Raw genomic sequence first — 20,934 nt, 5'->3', positions numbered from 1 at the left:
AAATGCATTAATATGTACAGTGGAAGACATAACAACGCTACATAGATGCTAATACTCTACTGTCTTCATTATCCCTGCTCTTAAAGTTTCAAAGTTCCATCCATCCATTTTTTGAGCACCTTTCTCCCTAACGGGGTTGGGGGGTGCTGGTGCCTATCTCCAGCTGCGTTCTGGGCGAGAGGACTGTGGGAGGAAGCCAGCGAACCCGGAGAGAACCCACGCATGCACAGGGAGAACATGCAAACTCCCTGCAGAAAGACACCGGGCCGGGAATCGAACCCAGGACCTTCTTGCTGCAAGGCAACCAACTGCGCCACTGTGCAGCCCAGGCTTTAAACAATCAGCACAAACAAGAAGAAGGTGCTCCTCCATTGGTTGATTTTAAAAGCCAGCTAATAGTGTGTCACGCGGCATTGCACCAACCTATTTTGGCTTCCCAAGTTGCATTTTGTTTCAAATGTTTTACATGTGCTGTGTAAAGAAATCATCAAGCATATGAATCCACAAAGTGTGAGCCACAAATACAGCTCCCTCTTAATGCCTCCTCTTTGCTTGGTGACTCCAATACTGTAGCCAAGTTTGTTGTTTCTGCAAGCTAACTGGTTTGTCCTTTAATGTCATGTAATCATAAACTCCCTCTAGGTTTTTTATTATTATCATTTATTGAAGTCATCGGCCAGTGTGAGATTCTCAAGGCGAGTAAAACGAAGACATCGGTTGTGGGTCCGCTCAGGTCTGACATTCACTCCAAGAACAAATGTGCAACTGTACATTTCCGTACAGCAGGCTATGGCACTTTAAACCGCATGTTCTCAATGTGAATGTGAAACATGTTGGTGGAGGGATTCAAAAAAATAAAAAAACACACACAGACAAATGCTCCATTCCCCCCAAAAAGGTACTAAATGGTGAATGGTATAACCCAACTTCTGGAACAATTTAAGTGATCACTCACTTGGCTAACTGTCAATTAAATATGCAACTGCAGGTATAATTAAATAAATATTTAATTAAATATATATTTTTTCAAAAATCACCTACTTTGCCCCATTTTTCAATCTACCACTGTGTAATAAACTTCTTTGACCACGCTCGATGGTCACGCACCAGAATTAAGCCGTTTTAGTTCTTGGTGTTTCAGGTCCCTCCAGCAGATTTATTTATTTATTTTTTTTAATGATTAGTTATTCACAAAGTTCCTGGGTTTTACTCCGGGGACACAACGCCTTTCCACAAGGATAATTCCAGAACAGGTAGCGCTCCAGAAACACATGAAGAAAAAGAAATATGAAATCGACATTGAGAGAGAATTTTTCTGCTGTAAGCACTTTTGAGTGAAATGTGTTGACACAGCACGTCTGGCCCATTCCCATTTTGCATGCTTTTTAAAGCATGGCCATAACACGGCCACGGAGATGAATAATTGACTGATTGCTGCATAATTCAGTGCTGCATTGTAAAAATTCAAGGCCTGAAATATTTCAAGCTTTTTTCTTCTATATTTCTTTTTTTTTTTTTTTTTTTGTTCATTAAAAATGAGGTTAAAGTTTCAATCAACCTTGAAAGAACAAAACGACACACAGAAGGCGATCAATCACGAGGGAAGCGCCGCTTCTCGTCGAGCAGCAGGGCCCGCGTTGGCGCTTGCAGCTCGGGCCCCCGAAACTTTAGCTCACTCTGGAGTGAAAGAAACCAAGGAGCGACGTCCACCTCATTCATTTAATGGCCCCGTTTCTTTTCCAGTGTGGCGACAGATTTAGTCCGCTCACCTCCAACGAGCCTGTGTGAAGTGGGCTATTACTCACATATTCTGTTTATTTCTCCATCTGAAGCCCTTTTTTTTTCCCTTCTCCCTCCTCCTCTCTTCCTTTTCCTGCACTGGCACGTGGAAAAGGAGGCCCCGCAGCTACATGTTTCATATCACTGCACATTTTGTAATAAATTCAATTCAGTACAAATATGACCATGAGGCACGGAGACTTTAAATACCAAATGTGCATTATAGATGTGGTGTTGCGTTGCACTTTTTGCTGTTGTGTGGGAAGGCGCATTGCTGATTACATATGCAGAACTTTAAAAAACTTGGCTTCGTGTGGAGATGCACTCATACAGACTGCATGTCCAGATGTGATTATTCCGCCTTCTTGTGTTTTGCTTGATGTCACACGCTGCACAATGTGTTGTTTTCCCACTCTGTTTGACAAGATCAAGGGCTTATTTAAGTCTAAACATTTTCAAGCCAGGAAACGTAAAATATCTTTCAAGTTTGAAACTCGTAGTGTATGTATGCTGTAACAATATGTGAGGGCACTGACACGGTGGATGAAGATGTTTGCAGCATCTCTGTTGACAGGAAATTGATTGGTTTCTCGAGGGGAAAAAAAAAAATAACAAAACGAAAACATCTTTTTAAACTGGGACACGTGACGTGGGTGTGTGGCCACTGTTTAGCAACGCGGGCAAATGATTTAGAGAAATAATTAATGCGCAGAGGCGTCTCCTGCATCAGTGGCGTCCTGAACAAGCCACTCCGGCTGATTTTGTGCAGGACAAAAATGCAAGTGTGAGCTTTGTCATTGTATCTGAGGCAGCGAGCACTCAACCCGTGAGCCCTTTTGATAACGCCTGTATGAAGGGAATTGGCCATTTGTTCACCCCACAATTACCAAACTTTAAAAATATATATTTTGCAATATGCCACACCCTTCCCTTTATTGGTTCCTGAGGCCATCCCGAGCAGCTGCCCATATCATAAGCCTCCACTGCCTCTGTGGGAAAGATGGAGGAGATTTTGTTGGGGGAGAGGGAAAAACTCCAGGAGGCAGGAGGTAGTTCTTCTGACTCATCAGAAACACTCTCTCCTAAAACACCTTGTATCCGAGGATTATGAAGCAAATAGAAACTGGGATTTAAGTGAAGGAGCAAGTCTGAAGGGAAAGGCTGTACCACACTTCATGCTGCAGGGACCACAGGGAGTAAATAGCCAGGCCACCAGGGGGCCAAAGCTGTTTGTGAGCATAAAGTTTCTGATAAAACTTCAGGTTTCAGTAAAGAGGGCTTTTAACCTCCAAGACTCTGAATATTAATATTTTCATCACCAGTTATAAGAAGTGCTTGTTTACTGTGATGTTAAACAGTCTTTTCTAATAATTAATGAGAAGTGGATTGAGGTATAATTTTTAAACTAAAATGTAAACAAAAACGTATAAATTCTTTAACATTGTCTTATTATAATTGAGAGATGCTTGTCTTCTTGGCTGAATGAAAACAAATTTAGACCCAAATCTACCAGAGGCATGAATAATCTCGGGTTTAACTGGATATAGCAGAATAATGTCAACAGCCGGCCTGAGCTAATTCCTTACCCATCTTCATATGCAGCTGAGTATTTTTTATTTATTTATTTTTTATTTTTTCTGAAAGCAGCATTTGGTGGCTCTTGATTACTGGGTTTTGTCCCGAGTCTTTGGAGAGACATTAGGACGGTTGAGCGAGATTGTCTGAGAGATAGAACTAATGTCACCTAATCAGAAAGACCATTATCTATTAGCAATACTACAAAACACTTTTATCTGACAAGGGCTGGGCCACATTACCTAAATTAACATTTTGCAAGCATGAACATGGAAGACCACAGAGGCGAGAGGAGGTGCCAGGACTGTGCCCTGCGCTTAGACATTCGGCAGTAATTATTAATTTATGATTGTCTCTGGTCTTAATGAAAATGAAAGCCAGGAAAGAGAACAGGGAGGGATAATGTGGCGTGAAATTGAGTTTCATTTGTACAGGGGCCACCTTTTAACTCTGCGCTTCTTAGGCGGAAATGGAGCTGGGCGCTTGCTCGTCTCCCCTCCTCCCTCCACCTCTCTTTCTCGTCTCTCTCTTCAGAGAGTGAATGTATTTCAGTTGTTTATATATATATATATATATATATATATATATATATATATATATATATATATATATATATATATATATATATATATATATATATATATATATATATATATTTTTTTTTTTTTTTTTAATATATTTTTTTGTGATTTCCTTCTTTTCAGTCCTTTGGTCCCAAAAACAAAACAAAAATGTTCATATCCTTTCGTCCTTTTGTGTCATTTGGGGCCGACACCCTTTAACGTCTCTGTTTCTCTCATAAGGCCTTTTCAAAATGACATGGACCTCTGTCGTGTCTTATCACCACGTCAACAGGTTTTATTTAATGAAAATGTTTCAGTGCAGTTTTTCTTTAATGTCAACAAGTTGATGTGGGGAAAAAAAAAAAAACAGGCTGAGACGGTTTTGACGTTAGAGGAAAATGGAACTAACCAAGATCCCGCGGTGTGCCACTGTCACTTTTCATGAAAGACAGAATTAGCTTTAAAATGCAATTTGTTTTGACTGTTGTTATTCAGGAAAAAAAGAAAAAAAAAGGTGAGAAAGGCTGTTTATAGCTTTTCTGTGCTGGTAAAGCAGTGATAATGATTTAAGTGTTCGAGTTATACAGGTGATAAATGGATCTGCAGAAATGTGTGTGACAGACCTGAGATGTTAACAATTCTGACTGGAAAAGAAAGAAGAAATCAGGACTAATCTTCTCTTCAAACTCATTCAGCTAGCACACTCACAGGTAATGCATACAATACTAAACCAACAAGGTCTTTCGTTTTAGGGTAATTGGTCAAATTTGTTATTTTGTTGAACCAGTCCAAGTCGCAGTCGTAGCTCAGGGTGGAGAATTATTGTTTTCCGGTTGGAAAGCCGAGATCCTACAAAATGTCGACGTCTCCTACAGCAAGAAGACACTCGGTCCCAAGTTGTCCTCCGATCTGCATGTTGGTGACGGAGCGTGGATATTGCGAGTTCAGTGGGGTGAATGAGTTTTATAAATCACTTTGAGCTGTCAGCAGGACCAGAAAAGTGCTGCACAAGTTCAGTTCATTTGAAAGAAGTGAATATATTTTTACCTTCATTTGGAGAAAAGTTGGTTTGAAAGTTGGTTTTGTTCCAGCTGCAGTTCCCACAAACGTCTGCACTGAACCACACCGAATGACATGGAAAACTAACAGTAACGCTTAGCTTTTGTAGACTGAATCATTAGTGAGTTTTGGTGATGGATAAAAACTTCAGACTGTATTCACCTTCTCTCGCCTTGCAGTCATCATGTTGTCTTTTCTTTTTAATCCACTGGGAGTTCGAAGCAAATCAAGACATTTCCGTGACCCGTTCTATCAAAACAACCTCGGACTTCGTTTTTTTTTATTTATTTTTTTTTACATTTCAAGTGTCGTCTGAGCGGTTTTATGCAGAATCACTCGCAGCGCACACATCCAAATCACCAGGGCTGGATATATTAAGTCAATTACATTTTTACAATTGTGAGCGAGCTGGATGGTTAATTTAGTTTGACCCAGGAGCCCCCGACACTCTCTTCAGATAGCAGTGGGATGAAAAAAAAAAAAAAAAAGAGTGACCACAGGCGTGAGGGAGTGTATGTCTGAGTGTGTGTGAGCCCGCTGGATTAGTCTTCATTTGGTGCTTCTGTCATGAGGGAAAGGGGGGGAAGGAGATGGAGAGCTGCGTGGAAGAGCAAATAAAACACACAGGGTCAGTGCAACACACACAAACACACACATACACACACCCACATGCTATTAACCTCCCCCCTCCCCACCAGCTCATCAACTTTATTTTGCAATCTTCTCTTAGAACCATTAGAATACCCTGAAGAAATGACTTTCCAATTAAAGGGGATCTAGAAGAAGGAGTTTTTCTTCTTCTTTTTTTTTTTTTTTTTTTTTTCATCTCGGGCTTGTAGACTTCTTTATTCCAATAATTTAAATTGAAATTGATTTTTCAATTTGCCCACTGACTGTTATGGGCACAGAGTGCAGGACCAAATAGAGCTTTGTTCCAAGAGTATTTCTCATGACAGAACACTGCATGTAAATTTCAACAGGAAGAGTAAACAGTCTGGTTTGTTTCCTCCTGCGAGAAAAACCCCAGCAGGAAGGGAAAATAAGACCTGGTGTGATTACAGAATCCAGGGATGGATACACTTATTTTTTATTTATTTTTTTTTAAGGGAGGTTTGTTCAAATTTGACTGAAAGCAAGTTAACTAAAAATAATAATTGTTGCTTTTTAGTGTTTTAGGGTTCAGTCGGTTTCTGTGACTCAAAGGATAGACCAACACAAAGTAGGGCTGCATCATAAGGACACTATTACAGGGCTATCATTTAATTTATTTATTATTATTATTTAAATAACAGCCTGACAAGTTAGTTATTCCTTAGTATTCAGCCACTTCCTTACATTGATTCTCAAATGGATTCAGCTCTGTGCACTCTACCCAATCTACTGTACATGGAGGTGTATATTTAGGATCATTTTCCTGCTGGAATGTGACCTTTGAGCCATGTTTCAAGTCTCTTTCAGCCTCGAATAACGATCTTTCCAGCATTGTCCAGCATCGATATCTGTCCAAGTGCCCATCAACTTGCACCAGATACCCCAGCTGAAGACAGACATTTCCTCTTTTTCTTTTTATTCTTTTTTGCATGATGCTCCCACTATCATTTGTCGCTTTGAAGACGGTGAGATTTCAATTCAGGAAGAAGTCGAGAAAACCTCAAACAACTCTGTGTCTTTATTCTTGCTATGGCTTTCAGTGGGAGTCGCAGCATTGAATTGCAATCCTGAGACATTCCGCATTTTCTGTAAATATTGTCAAATTTCTGCAATCATAGCGCTTGCATTTATAATATGCACACAGACGTTTAACACAGCTGAAATAATAAAGCCTGACATTATGCTCAGAAAATGTCACGCGTCTCCAAAAAGAGGCAAAGTCTGAATCTTAGGAAAATGTAATTTAGTTCTATTGTGTCCCGGACAGACGGGCCTAATTCACTTCATACTGGAAACATATACTTAAAAACCATTAATCCTTTTTTCCCTTCCTTTATATTCAAAATTAGGGACTGCTTTGTGTTGATCACTCACACTAAGTTCCAAGCAATTGATATTGATTCTCCTTGTGTTTAAGCTCAGGGCGAACAAACGTGCAAAGTCTGCGGCCGCACCAGCTTCCACATGCACATTCACCTCCACGACGGTGAGCCTGCTCCTCCTGAGCCTGCTCCTCCTCAGCCTGCTCCTCCTGAACCTGCTCCTCCTGAACCTGCTCCTCCTGAACCTGTTCCTCCTGAATCTGCTCCTCCTGAACCTGTTCCTCCTGAACCTGCTCCTCCTGAATCTGCTCCTCCTGAGCCTGCTCCTCCTGAACCTGCTCCTCCTCAGCCTGCTCCTCCTCAGCCTGCTCCTCCTGAATCTGCTCCTCCTGAACCTGTTCCTCCTGAATCTGCTCCTCCTGAGCCTGCTCCTCCTGAACCTGCTCCTCCTGAACCTGTTCCTCCTGAATCTGCTCCTCCTGAATCTGCTCCTCCTGAATCTGCTCCTCCTGAACCTGCTCCTCCTGAACCTGTTCCTCCTGAATCTGCTCCTCCTGAATCTGCTCCTCCTGAACCTGCTCCTCCTGAACCTGTTCCTCCTGAATCTGCTCCTCCTGAATCTGCTCCTCCTGAACCTGCTCCTCCTGAATCTGCTCCTCCTGAACCTGCTCCTCCTGAACCTGCTCCTCCTGAACCTGTTCCTCCTGAATCTGCTCCTCCTGAATCTGCTCCTCCTGAATCTGCTCCTCCTGAACCTGCTCCTCCTGAACCTGCTCCTCCTGAACCTGCTCCTCCTGAATCTGCTCCTGAATCTGCTCCTCCTGAATCTGCTCCTCCTGAACCTGCTCCTCCTGAATCTGCTCCTCCTGAATCTGCTCCTCCTGAACCTGTTCCTCCTGAACCTGCTCCTCCTGAACCTGCTCCTCCTGAACCTGCTCCTCCTGAATCTGCTCCTCCTGAACCTGCTCCTCCTGAATCTGCTCCTCCTGAACCTGCTCCTCCTGAACCTGCTCCTCCTGAATCTGCTTCTCCTCAGCCTGCTCCGAAAGCCGGGCGGATTCCACTCGAGCTGTTTTACACATGCGTCTCAGGAATCCGAGGCCGTTCTTCTGTGGACGAATGGTTCTGTCTTGGGCTCCTGACAGCTGCGCGGGCTTGTTGTTCCCTCTCTCCAGAGTTGTTTTAATAAAGTTGTGCTGCAGGACTGGTGAGGGAAGATTAATGGACGCACAGGAAGTGTGGCAGTTGTGAGAGGATGCAGGACAGAGCGGGCCAGCAGCCATCTGTTCCCTCTCCTTTACAGCTCTCTTAATGGAGAAGCAAACCAAACAACATGGATCTGAGCCCTGCAGACACACACACACACACACACACACACGCAGACATGCGCGCACACGTCTTATAGTGCACACGGCTAAACACAAAACATCATTTCATGTGACAGAGATGAGAGGTAGGCTTTTGTCATTGTATTCCCTCTTGTTGGATGTGCTGTCGAGTGTGTGTGTGTGTGCGTGTGTGTGTGTGTGCGCGCACGCGTTTTTTTGTTTTTCTCCCTCTACCTTTCAGCGAAATAAAGTTGGGTGTGAGCCACGGCTGTGAGATTTAGATGAAAGACACAGCCTGGATGGAACGTGATTAAGAGATATGTTCTTGAGGCAAAACAGGACTTGGCATTCGCTGAGACAAAACCTAATCAAATTAAAGCAAAGCACGGCCCATTGTTGGTGGAGTGTGCGCGCCGCCTGTGTCACGATTGAAACGATACGGCGTAAAATAGATACGGGCCGGTGTCTGCGCAAGATCACCGTCCGCCTGGTTTATTCAGATCCGCGCACAGCGACTGACTAATGATGGTCTGTGCCCAATGATGCCGAAAGCACTTTATAGAGCTGTCTGGGTTATAAAAGATGTTTACTATGATGGAACTGAATGGCTCACTGAAAGAGTATTATTGTTTACAAGTTGTTGTTTTGGATTAATTCAGCCAGCAGATCGGTTAATGGCTCTTCTTCGTGGGACGCGCTGACCCCCGAGGTGCCCGAGCCGTAAACCCGGTCATTGCTCAGCGACGTTTGAAGACGTTTGCACACGTGATGTTTGAAATGGTGCAAACCGTTTCTGTCATGATCTGTTGTTCAGTTTGTTCACACACTTTGCAAACGATTTTGAAATGATTCATCTTTACTTTCTCCCCATTCTTACCAAGCATCTTTTTTTTTTTTTTACATTCACAATTTTAAATTATATTCTATTGCTACTGAGATTTGAGTTGATGTTTCCAGCATTTCTCCCCCTGGAGGTGTTGAAATTTTTCTGTCTCGTCTGTGTTGTTTAAAGCGTTCCAGCTTTGGTTAATGTGTTTGGTTAAGTGGGTTTGGTTAAGGTGTTTGGTTAAGGTGTTTGGTTAAACTGTTTGGTTAAGGTGTTTAGTTAAGTGGGTTTGGTTAAGGTGTTTGGTTAAGGTGTTTGGTTAAGGTGTTTGGTTAAGGTGTTTAGTTAAGTGGGTTTGGTTAAGGTGTTTGGTTAAACTGTTTGGTTAAGGTGTTTAGTTAAGTGGGTTTGGTTAAGGTGTTTGGTTAAGGTGTTTGGTTAAGGTGTTTGGTTAAGGTGTGTGGTTAAGGTGTTTGGTTAAACTGTTTGGTTAAGGTGTTTAGTTAAGTGGGTTTGGTTAAGGTGTTTGGTTAAGGTGTTTAGTTAAACTGTTTGGTTAAGGTGTTTGGTTAAGGTGTTTGGTTAAGGTGTTTAGTTAAGTGGGTTTGGTTAAGGTGTTTGGTTAAACTGTTTGGTTAAAGTGTTTGGTTAAGGTGTTTAGTTAAGTGGGTTTGGTTAAACTGTTTGGTTAAACTGTTTGGTTAAGGTGTTTGGTTAAGGTGTGTGGTTAAGGTGTTTGGTTAAACTGTTTGGTTAAAGTGTTTGGTTAAGGTGTTTAGTTAAGTGGGTTTGGTTAAACTGTTTGGTTAAACTGTTTGGTTAAGGTGTTTGGTTAAACTGTTTGGTTGAGGTGTTTAGTTAAGGTGTTTGGTTAAAGTGTTTGGTTAAGTGGGTTTCCGCTCCACGCTCTCGTGATTTTTAATTTTGTTTTGTTTTTTTGTCGTGAATCCAACAGTCCGACTGTTTCTCATTTTGTTTGTTTCCAACGAACACCACCCGCATCACTTTAAATGACAACGTTGCCTCCTCCCACTCCCCTTTGTTTTTTTGTTTTTTTTTTGTTGTTGTTTTGTTTTTTTATCCTCTAGTGAAGACATCTGTACGACATGATGAAGTTTCCTCTCTGAGTATCGGTCCTGTAATTGAGCTCCAGCAGAGCAGACGTGACGTGCACACAGAGGGCCTCCCCTCGTCCCTCCATCCATCCCTGCTTCTCCCCTCCCTTCCTCTCTCCCTCCAAAACGCAAGCAGACACACGCGAGGCAGACGCGCGTGAGTCCGTATCCATCAGCTGAAGTGAGCACGCCAGTTCGTCAGCGGCCATTGTATCCCTCCTCTCTATTAGCCGCGTTGGCTTTCACCGCATCTTCGCCCGTCCTGCCGACGTCGCGTCCTCATCCGTCTCCCCATCGCCATGGATCATGGAGGAACTAAAGTGAGAGCGGATTAAATATTAACGCAACTTGACGCGGCCCCCCGCTGGAGCTCCGACTCCACTTCACATGATACAATTAAAAACATCCCCACGTGTGTCGAACGCGACGCTGCAGAGAACGCACCGCTGTAAAGACTTAAAAATAAATCTGATCTATGGAGAACATGACAAGGAGGAGGCCGAGGCTTCCATGCAGGCACTTAGTTGAGCAGAGAGTTGAGTGAGGAGGGCTGGGACACACACACACACACACACACACACCCCCACACACACACACACACACACACACACACACACACCCCACACACACACACACACACACATAAAGAGAGAAAGAGAGAGAGAGAGAGAAAGGAGAGCCTTACATTATTTATATGTACTAATGGTGGCTGGCTGCGTGTGAATCAGCAGCACAAGGATCCGCTGAAAAAGAGGCGCAGTCGTAATCGAAGCCATACATTTCCTCTGTTTCCCTCTCCTCCGCTGAATGCGGGGTCAACCAGAGTCAGTTTGGCTGCATTTAAAACCCTTGACGTAGATTATCACCTTTTAATGGAGACACCACTGCAGAGTGGAAGGAGACTGCCTCTGAAGAATATGCACAGTGGAGGAACACTTAACACCCCTGTAAGATACCGCCGTGAACAGATAACACAGATAAAACAATAGCTCATGTGCTTAACCTAGTTTTGTCCACAAAAGGAATCCATTAGTCTCATTGCAGAGCCCTTAAGCTCAGCATCACAAGAGACGGCATGTGTGCGTGTGTGCGTGTGTGTGTGCGTGTGTGTGTGTGTATGCGTGTGTGTGTGTGTGTGTTGGGGAGAGTTTAGAGGGGGGAGTCACACTGCTGCAACGCTACATTCACACACATGTGCCTCTCATTTCCTATGGCAGTCCAGGAGTATCCTTCAACATCCTATTGTAAAGTTTACCAGGGGAGAGGTTGGGCGTATTAAAGTGCCCTGGAGAGAAACACTAAATGATGTAAATGCAGGCAGCTGCAGGCTGCCAACGCCGCGGATACAGTAGATGAGAGGACCCAGCCGAGGCTGGACATGTACTGTATCTATATAACATTATAGGCTCCCTTTCATGTCCTTGTGGTCCCTAATGGGAACAGCATGAAGTGTGATGGTATGGGAACAGGGTGGGGGGCTGGGGGGACGAGGCTTCAAACGGGACGGCAGAGAGCTTCGGTTTGGGTGTAAAAAGATGTAAAGGGTTTAACGATGCCGTTGCAGACGTTTCGCATCCCGTCTGACTGATAACAACCAGGGTGATGCTGGTGCAGGTAATCAGTTAAAAAAAAAAGAAGCATATTGCAAAAGCATTCATAAACGTTTACACATTTTTGCATCACTTCAAATATAAACGTCAGAGTATTTTAGTAGGACGTTATGAAACTTAAAGTAGAAGGGAGAGGATGTGTAGTTTTCCTAACTGTTTTATGAATAAAAATTTAGAAGTGCATTTGTATTCAGCCCCTTTACTGTGACGCCACTGAATAAAATATATTCAGATGTCACTTATTTAGAAAACAGAGGCATGCTAGAAAACTTTATTGAACATAACAGATGTCAAGTCTCATTTCCTCCCTGACTTGTGTTGGTCTAAAGAACACAATCTTGTTCAAACGCAGTGAATTTTGATGCTGCGTTCTGTCAAAAAGCGTGAAGAAGCTCAACGAGTTTGAATCCTTTCACAAGGCGCTGTGTGTGTAAATAGGAGAAAAGAAATACCGCGGGCGAGGAGTAATCACTGGGAGCTGTTTACCTCTTCTTGAGGCTGTCTTCAGAAACTCTAAAGGGGGTCATTTGTCCCAAGTCTGTTTCCACAGTCAGGCTACAGCGGAGCACAAATAAACACAGGAGACGCAAACGCTTGTGAAAACACTTTTAATCAAGATCCAGATAAATAGCCTAACAAAGTCGGATTCGGGAAACAAACGCGGCAGAACTGCCTCTGATCATCATTTGATGGTGCGCTGACACGCAAACTCTATTAAGCTGTCTTCAAATATGCAAAAATGATATGATTTTACAATGATTACATATTCACTTCCCCAGCTGGCTGGCTCCGAGCGTCTCCATTTGTCATCGACTATTGTGTCCAATTATATGATTAGCTTTGAACACTCCAGCACTTCGAGAGCTCTCGTGTGTTCCGCCGCGCAGAGCGATTCACAAACAAAGTCATTACAACATGTATTCACACATATCAAATAACAAAACAGATGGCCACTGCGCCTGCCGCCTGATTTGTTTTCCACACGAGTGGTAGGGGGAAAAAAAAAAGAAAAAAAAAGTATTTTGTGTGAGCTGTGTTTAATGCTGACTGTTTTTTTTTTTTTTTTTTATTCCCAAAGAAGAGCAGCTGGCTGTCGCGCTGTGAGATCAGCTCCTATGAAAGACAATCTTGTTTTCATTAATTTCTCTACAACAAAGGCACTTGTTGGGAAGATTTAGAATTACAGCGGGTAAAGCTTCCGGATAATTCATCACAGGGACTTGACAGGAAACTTAATTGTTTTAAATGCCAGTTGCTTTTAGCAGCGTTGATGTTTTTTTTTTTTTTCCCCTCCCCTTTATGTCTAACAGGTGGGACAGATAGACGACCCTCTGATGTTTCCTTCGACCTTTGACTCCCGAGCTATAAATCCACCGGTCGTCCACTAGCCAATAAAACTATCACCATATGATGGAGTGCAGGTGCCAATATTGCATGCAAAATGGAAATCCCGCTGTCTGCCTTCTCTTATTTAACACAATGTAAATCTATGCCCCTTATATCGGACACAGCGGCCTCGTCTTCACCTGTGACTACTGTAAAAGTCAGCCAAATGTTTCCCAGAGAACGCAGACAGGGTGTAGCTACTGTAAAGACAATGGTTTAAACACTCAGAAAAACAAAAAAAAAACATTAAATCAGAATCTTTTGCCAGATTGAGCAGTATTTTGTTTTTTTGTTTACTATTTCACACTGATCAGTCTCTTCTGAGTACTCCCGGTATTTGAGTTTTTGTTGTTTTGTTTGTTTCTTTCACTGTTGTGCCTTCACAGTTCTCGTGTTTGCAGATTTCTGTAACAAATACCTTAAAGGCTCATTTTGAAGGTCTATTCTTTAACGTTATTGAAAACAAAAACAATTCTCAGTTATTTTGTTTTATTTTCCTACTTATAGTATCCTAAACTAAACGAAAACTTGTTTGTATTCATGGGACACGACACCTTATTACTCTCATAAAGACATGCAATGACCGCTTTTGTAATGCTGTCTTTGTGACTGGCTGTTAGCGTTCCCTCTGATCGCTCTGTTCTACAAACTCACTGCCACGTGTTGCACGTTTACTGTAGGGTTAGGGAAGATTTACAAGAATATTCTCACAAACTTTCAGTAAAAAAAATAATAAAAATACTGTCCCTTAAGCAAAATGAAGAAATGAACAAGTGTGTAATGGAAAGCACATGTTCAGTCAGCGGTAACACATGGCTGTATGGTGGGGGCGTCTGAAGAGGCGCAGGAACAAAATGACCTGCAGCCAGTGTTTAAGATGTTTGAAGTTATCCTGTGTTGTTCCGTTTATTGTTAACTATTTAACTGAGAGTGTTTGGGAAATGCTATTGTTTCCAGAAAATGTCTAGTGTTTAATTTTTAATTTTTTTTTTTTAAGTTATGCTTTGGTGTTTTCTAAACTTCTATTGCTTTGTTTCAAAAACTTCACTTTAGTCATGTTTTGCTATGCTTTCAGATGTTCTATTTTGTTCTTACAGCTAATGAAGTTCAGGGGTACTTTCTGAAATTTCATCATGCACACTTCTGTCTTTTCAAACTAAAATATGTTTTAGTTTCCAAATTACTGACATTTCCCTAAAAAATCCAAATATAATGTCGAACTTCATTCTGAATATTTATTTGCAGAATATGACAAATAGTCCAAATAAGAAATATGCTGTTGTGTCAGAACTTTGTTTTATTTTGAAAACAAGACAATACTTGAGTTTTAGCTCAAGACGATTTCAGAAAACAACATTTGGACAATAAGGTTTTGATAATGCTTTTTGTTCAGGTGATGCCTTGTTAGGCACCTCATTAAGAAGAGCGGGAATTGAATGTAGGCTGACTGATTTCAGAAATATATTTTTGTCGTCACCACATTTCACTACAGACGGTATCTACTGAGAGTTATTCTTTTCTGAGTTTTTTTATTTTTTATATAGCATATATTTTGCATGATCAAAACATACAAGGAGATGAACTCCTTGTATGTTTAAAGTTGGTGCAACAACTCCTAACACTTAAAATGTTGATTTTGGTGTTGCCCACAAGCCTCTTCTGGCCCCTATTCTGCTCCGACTTCAGCATTTTTACATGAGAGAGACATTTTGAATAAAATGCCTCTCTCACCTGCTGCAGAAATCTGAAACTGAAACATCCATGTGCTGAAAAAGGTTTTCTGTTTAAAGGTTAAGGTTGCAGTAAATCTTGTAAATAGCCTCTCTGACATCTCTCGAGCATGTTACTGTAAATGCACTCCAAGCAACTAAATCATTTAACACCTAATCAATACTTTTCACATTGCACCATAAACACGCTTTAGTCGGATTCCTGGTGGAGGAAGCCGTTATGACTGTTGTTAACTGGAAAACCGATGTACTAATGTTTTTTAATGAATCTAGATGAATGAAAGGTAAATATTTTGCGGCGACGCAATGGAGACAAAATTATTTTGCCGTCAACTCTGCAAAAGTTTTCACAATCACAGTGTGTGTGTGTGTTGCTCTGGCAGGTAAATAGCGTCTAAGCTGTGCCATGCTGCCATCACCTGGCCGGTTCATTTAAAGCAACCTTCGCAGCAACCTTTACTGTCAGTGCTGTGAGTTGAAATTGGCTCCTGTCTCGAGTGGTCGATCTTAAACTCAACAAACATGAAATGGCAGAAGTCAAACACGTGCGGTGTATTTGCAAAGCAGACAGGTGACATCACGCCTCACTCATGGCTTAGATAGGCTCACTCCGCCTTCGCAGAGCTGAGAGGCTGAAGAGGAAGTACCGGTTAAATGCAGTGCATCAACCGAGTGTCAACCTTTAACAACCCCACCGCTGCTTCCTGTGGAGCATGTCAGACCCTCTTCATGCTGCTTTCTTGAGGTTTCTGATGCTTGTGCACGACTACTGCATGCTTTGTTTTGAACAGTTACATTTTCACCTGAACACGTCACACCTGTGCCGCATATGCTTTCTTTAGCAGAGAGAGAGAGAGAAAAAAAACAAGAAAAAAAAAAAAACAAGGCATGGAAACAGCTCAAGTCTCATGGGTGAGTCAATCAGTTCTGAACACAGATGTTTTCACCACAACAGCAGCACTTCCATACTGTGAGTGTAAATTGCACTCGGGAAAATTAATTGCAGTTTCTTGATCCTTCAGGTAATTATACATAAACAGTACACAGTGATGCATCTAGCGTGCATATTGTTGGTACAGTATCTGTGCCACGGAGTTTCATATCATCGCGCTGGTTAGGTTGCTCAGCGACTTGATGCTTCCTGTGTGCGTGTGCCGGCTCTTTCGCCTGACGCTGCGCAGGTAGTTCCTGTACAGGATCACGCTGATCACCCTGTCCTGGAACTGCTTGGAGACGATGTAGTACAAGATGATGTCCAAGACCGTGCTCAGATTCATCAGGAAAGTGGTGAAGACGGCCCACGTGTTGAAGCCACCGTCTTCGCCGTTCCCCAACAAGCGCAGCACCAGACAGATGTGGAACGGCACAAAGCACACCAGCACCTGCACTATGAGCGTGATGATGATCCGGATGGACTTCTCCTTCACCTTAGGCTTCAGTTTGGAGGTGCGTCCATGGATCAGGTTGTCCACAATGACGACATAGCAGCCAATCATTATGCAGATAGGGACCAGGAAGAAGAAGATGAGTCTAACGAAGTTGACTGCATTCTCGCGGCGCATGTAGATGATGTCTTGCATCTTGATGCAGGTAGTGTAATTGGAGATGCGATCGGGGTCATCCTGAGAGAAGAGGAGGGGTACACTGCTGCCCAGAGTCATAATCCACACCCCCAAGGAACCCACCACAGCCTTCGGGACGTTTCTCAGCTCCTTGCCATGCTTCGGCTGAACAATGGCCATGTAGCGGTCAGTGCTGATCAGAGCGAAGAGCCACAGGGCCATGCAGGGGTAGAAGATGGTTAGAGCTGCTGTGATCCGGCAGAACATGTCTCCAAAGGGCCAGTAGTCCTGGTGAAAGTACACCATCCTGAAGGGGAGGAGGAAAATGTAGGTGAGGTCCACGAGCGCCACGTTGATCATATGGGTGGTGACCGAGTTTCTCTTCTTGGTGGTCAAGGCAAACACCCACAAGGCAGTGAGGTTCACTATCACTCCTATGACGAAGACGAAGCTGTAGAAGACCAGGCCGACTATGCGATACTCGACTGGGCCCTGCTCCGTCTTCATTGCCAGAGGATCCACAGACATGTTGGAGGAGTTTAGATCCACATTCATGCTGAAAAAATATATATGTATAAGGGAAGATATAGATGTTCATTTTCATCAACATGCCTTTTAAATGTAAAGATTCAGTCACATAGTTTCACCAGAAACATGGCAGCATTTTAACATCTGGCTTGAAAATCAGATTTGGAGCTAAAAGGAAATAGCTATGAACCTTGCAACAAGTATGTCGACTTTAAATGAATACGTAAACAAATATTTTATACATTCTAGAAAAATAACACAAAAACTAAATATTTAACAAAAGCTACCTAAAACAACACAGTCTAAAATTTTATATCAGCCATGTGTTTCAACAACAATGACCTTTGATGGATTTAGTGAAGAAATAAGTAACAGTACAAAAAGATCTGGTGATATCAATAAGCTGACACCTAGACAAGCAGAGTGTAGCAATTTAAAAAATGTTTGTCAATTTAAAATAAATCAATTTAAAACAGTTTGTTTCTCTGAAGTAAAACACTAGTTGGCTCATATTGAGGGTTCATGCTTGCAAGAGGCTGTAGTGAAGCATGTTGCTGTTTCCTGAGCCAAACAGCATCAGTTTTATTTCACTGGCGACTGTATCAATCCGCCTGGTCAGTCTGTCGCAAGTCCACCAAGAGCCGTTTGGAAATTATCCCAGTCGACTCATTATCAGCTGGCTGGGACAAATTAATACAGTCGGCAGCACTGTAATGGCGTTGTTCTGCTGAGAGAACAGAAAATGCCCAATATAGAGTTAAATCCTACAGATGTATTTCTATTCTGCTTGAATGGTTTTATAATACCTATTATCAGCTAAGCAGGATGCAAACACCAAGTCTGTACACTCCCTCTGCATGCAGCTTTTTTGGGCAAACACAGAAATGTTAGAGAATAGTCTCTCTCAAGCGCGAAGGCATCTATCTAGCTTTTGAATTGATTCTGTGTCTGATAACCAAATAAATGATTCTGTATGACTGAGATAAAAGAGTAAGATGGGCAACAAATATTTCAGATGAATCTATAGCCTAGTACTACTTCAGCCATGCTCAGGAACATCTTGTTGTGAGACACACAGAGGCCTACTCTGCACCTGCCTGTGCAAGAAACCAGAACAATGATGGAGCTATTTTTAAGGTTTTTGTACTTTGCATCTCTCTTTCTCTCTCTCTCTCTCTCTCTGTCTCTCTCTCTCTCTCTGTCTCTCTCTCTCTCTTATGATTCTGTTGATATTAATTGTCATTGTTTTTTCCCCCCCTCACACACTCAAAAGCCTATTAATTCTAACATTGTTGATATTGACTTGTATCGCCAAGAACAGGTGACGAATACAAATTAGAGCGGTTTTGCTTTCAACCCTAAATGCCTTGTGGCACTATAATTTGTGAAGTGAAGGGGAAGAAAGTGTCTATATAGACAAAATACTCAGAGGTGTGGCAAGTTTATTTTTTAATAAACAAACAGTGTATGGTATAATATGCGTGTATAAAAAGCACCTGAAATTTCTCATCAACCAGATCTTATTTTAGGTGGATCAGAACTTTCCCTGTGGTTTGTTTATGTGAACTGATACCTTCATAAATAATAAACACTGAGCTCACTGTATGAAAAAAAAAGGAGAGCAGTGAACTTATCATGCAATTAAACTCTTCTCAGGTTCAAATGAGAAAATGCTGATTTTAGAGCTTTAGGTCAGTTTGGACTGGGGCAGTATTTAGATTATTTACAATGTACATTCACATAAATATGTTTGTTGATAATAATCTTTGTTGAGTTGTCGTTAAATCTGGCAGAGAACGTGTTCAGCGAAAGGTCAGGGTGATGTCAAGAGGGCCTTCCTCAGTCAGGGACGTCAGCTTCATCAACTAAGACAATTAACTAAAATACCAGTTGAAACAAAGAAGAAGAAAAGGGATTTCAACTTACTTATGTTGGCGTTAGATATCAAATTGGTCAAATCTACGAAACAAATTTGAAAGAAGAAAAGTTAATAAGACATTTTGTCTGTGAGTTTAGTCAGTGTTTCTCTTGTGGAGGAACAAAGAAAGTACAAAAATGTCCCACGATGATTGAAATAGAAAGTTGCCACCCCTAAATATGGAAATTCTGTGGTGATTGATTTTTTTTTTTTTTTTTTAGATTAGCGTAGATTTGCGGAACATGACCGTAAGTGCTCATAATTACTCTCATATACTGTAACTAACTACAACAACATTTTAAATAGAAAAGAAATGAACCCAAAAAACAAAGAAAACAAATAAACGCAACTCAGATTCGCTTTAGCTATGAGTAACAAAGTTTGTTGATCAAGACAACTTTTACTTTTTTTTGTCCTCTCTTTCTACGCTCTTTGGTCCTTTTTCGAATTGAGCTACACAGTTTATATGGCCTGATACTAAATAACAAGTGATGGAAAGGCGAGAGGATTATAGATGTACGCATAAAACCACGTGTAATTTAAATCTCCAAGAGGAGACATGTTGAGGATGTACTATAAAGTACGTCTGCCATTAATCTGCCCCATCATCAACCTAAATGTGGACAAAATCAGCGAGACCGAGGCCACCTGGGTAAAAAAAACCCCAAAAAACAAACCACAAGCCTGAACTTACCGTGCGAATCAAACAAACATCCTGACAAGTTCGCGTCAAAGGGTTTGTGAAGCGAAAGTGACTTCTTTTTGTCCAAATGTCTCAACTCTTACAGTCAAAACAGGGAAGTGAGTGAGTTTGTCAGATGTGATGGCAGGGGGTGGTGAGACTGCATGCTGTGAAAAGCCCCTCCACTTCCTGTGTGCTCCAGCCTCTGCACTTTTGCATTCCCCTTTACAGTACGAGCGTGGTCGGAACAGAGAAGAAGAAGAAATACACACACCCACACACACGTACACACACGCACACACACACACAGATAGAGAGGCTGCAGCTTTTCCACAGCACGCAATTACACCCCCTTAAAGAAAATGATGTGCCATTAGAAGTGGGAGTGTGTTTGGCAGGCAGAGAGATGGCAGATTTAGGGCGAGTTATTGATTGGAAAAGTGGGGTCTGTCACAGCACATTAGTTCTCAGGGGAGTAATCCACAGCAGGTTGCAGCGAGAAGCATCTGCTGCCGGAGAGAAGTAATTAAAAACAGGATGTTGAGGCAGTTGCCATATAAACAGGAAATAAGACGGTGGTAATAGACACTTCACGCTGATGCTGTGAGATGGTTTTACATCGCGTCGCCTTAATGGATGCAGAGCGCAGACTCCAGGTGAAACGCTCAAGGTCAGCGCGCGCCGGGATTGAATGCAGATTAATGCGCGTGATTAATTTGAATTTCGACGGCTACCAGCCATAAATTAGGACGTTTGGTCCAAAAGAACATTGAGCAATAAAATAACTTCTCCCCCGGCCCCCACCCACAGCCGCTCTTACAGTTGCTTTCAATTCCCGCTATTAGTTCATGTGGAATAAACCGGTGAGAGTAAAGAGCCACTTCCTGTTCTTGTTTGTTTTCCGCACGCGGCCACCGTAGCGCCTGACCTCAACGCGACGCCGCGTCAGAAATCAGACGCTGGCCTCGCCACCGGAACTTCTCACAATTGAGACCGCGAGCGCACAAACTTCCGTCGCTGCTGAGTTTCAAGAGCAGCGCTCGCGCCGTTCGGTCTAATTCTTATTCCCGGGAAATAATTATCCGTCGACTCGTCCTCTTGATGCGTCTCAAAAAAAAAAAGAAAAGACTCTCCGAGCAGATGGCGCTCGGCGTTCATTGCAATATGTTGTTATGACAACAGTCTGTGTGATGTTTTCCTCTCTTTGATACTTGTCATGTTGCCTCACTAAGTCTCACACTCCTCACAAAATGCTCCTGTAAATCCTTCCTGTACTGCGCGCGCGCGCGCGTGTGTGTGT

The 20,934-nt window shown here is 42.4% G+C and overlaps 1 protein-coding gene across 2 annotated transcripts; it reads right to left on the bottom strand.

Annotated features, from left to right (window-relative positions):
* Positions 1-12,421: 12,421 nt before the first annotated feature.
* gpr18 (G protein-coupled receptor 18) lies at positions 12,422-19,820 on the bottom strand. Of its 2 annotated transcripts, XM_055031819.1 has the most exons (3): positions 19,647-19,820; positions 18,961-18,993; positions 12,422-17,062 (listed from the first exon to the last, which is right to left on the bottom strand). In XM_055031819.1, the coding sequence occupies exon 3, from the start codon at positions 17,059-17,061 to the stop codon at positions 16,042-16,044; it is 1,020 nt and encodes a 339-aa protein (XP_054887794.1). In that variant the 5' UTR covers position 17,062; positions 18,961-18,993; positions 19,647-19,820; the 3' UTR covers positions 12,422-16,041. The 2 variants fall into 2 exon arrangements, with proteins under 2 accessions (XP_054887794.1, XP_054887796.1); XM_055031821.1 differs by lacking the exon at positions 18,961-18,993.
* Between the last annotated feature and the right edge of the window lie 1,114 nt (positions 19,821-20,934).

The sequence above is a fragment of the Poeciliopsis prolifica genome, unplaced genomic scaffold (assembly GCF_027474105.1).
Source record: "Poeciliopsis prolifica strain line A6 unplaced genomic scaffold, Auburn_PproV2 SCAFFOLD007, whole genome shotgun sequence".
Classification (NCBI taxonomy): domain Eukaryota; kingdom Metazoa; phylum Chordata; class Actinopteri; order Cyprinodontiformes; family Poeciliidae; genus Poeciliopsis; species Poeciliopsis prolifica.
This window is presented reverse-complemented; position numbering and strand designations above follow the sequence as displayed.

Bases quoted from the DNA above. Each gene is read 5' to 3' on its own strand.
- gpr18 (XM_055031819.1), bottom strand. From the start codon at position 17,061: ATGAATGTGGATCTAAACTCCTCCAACATGTCTGTGGATCCTCTGGCA.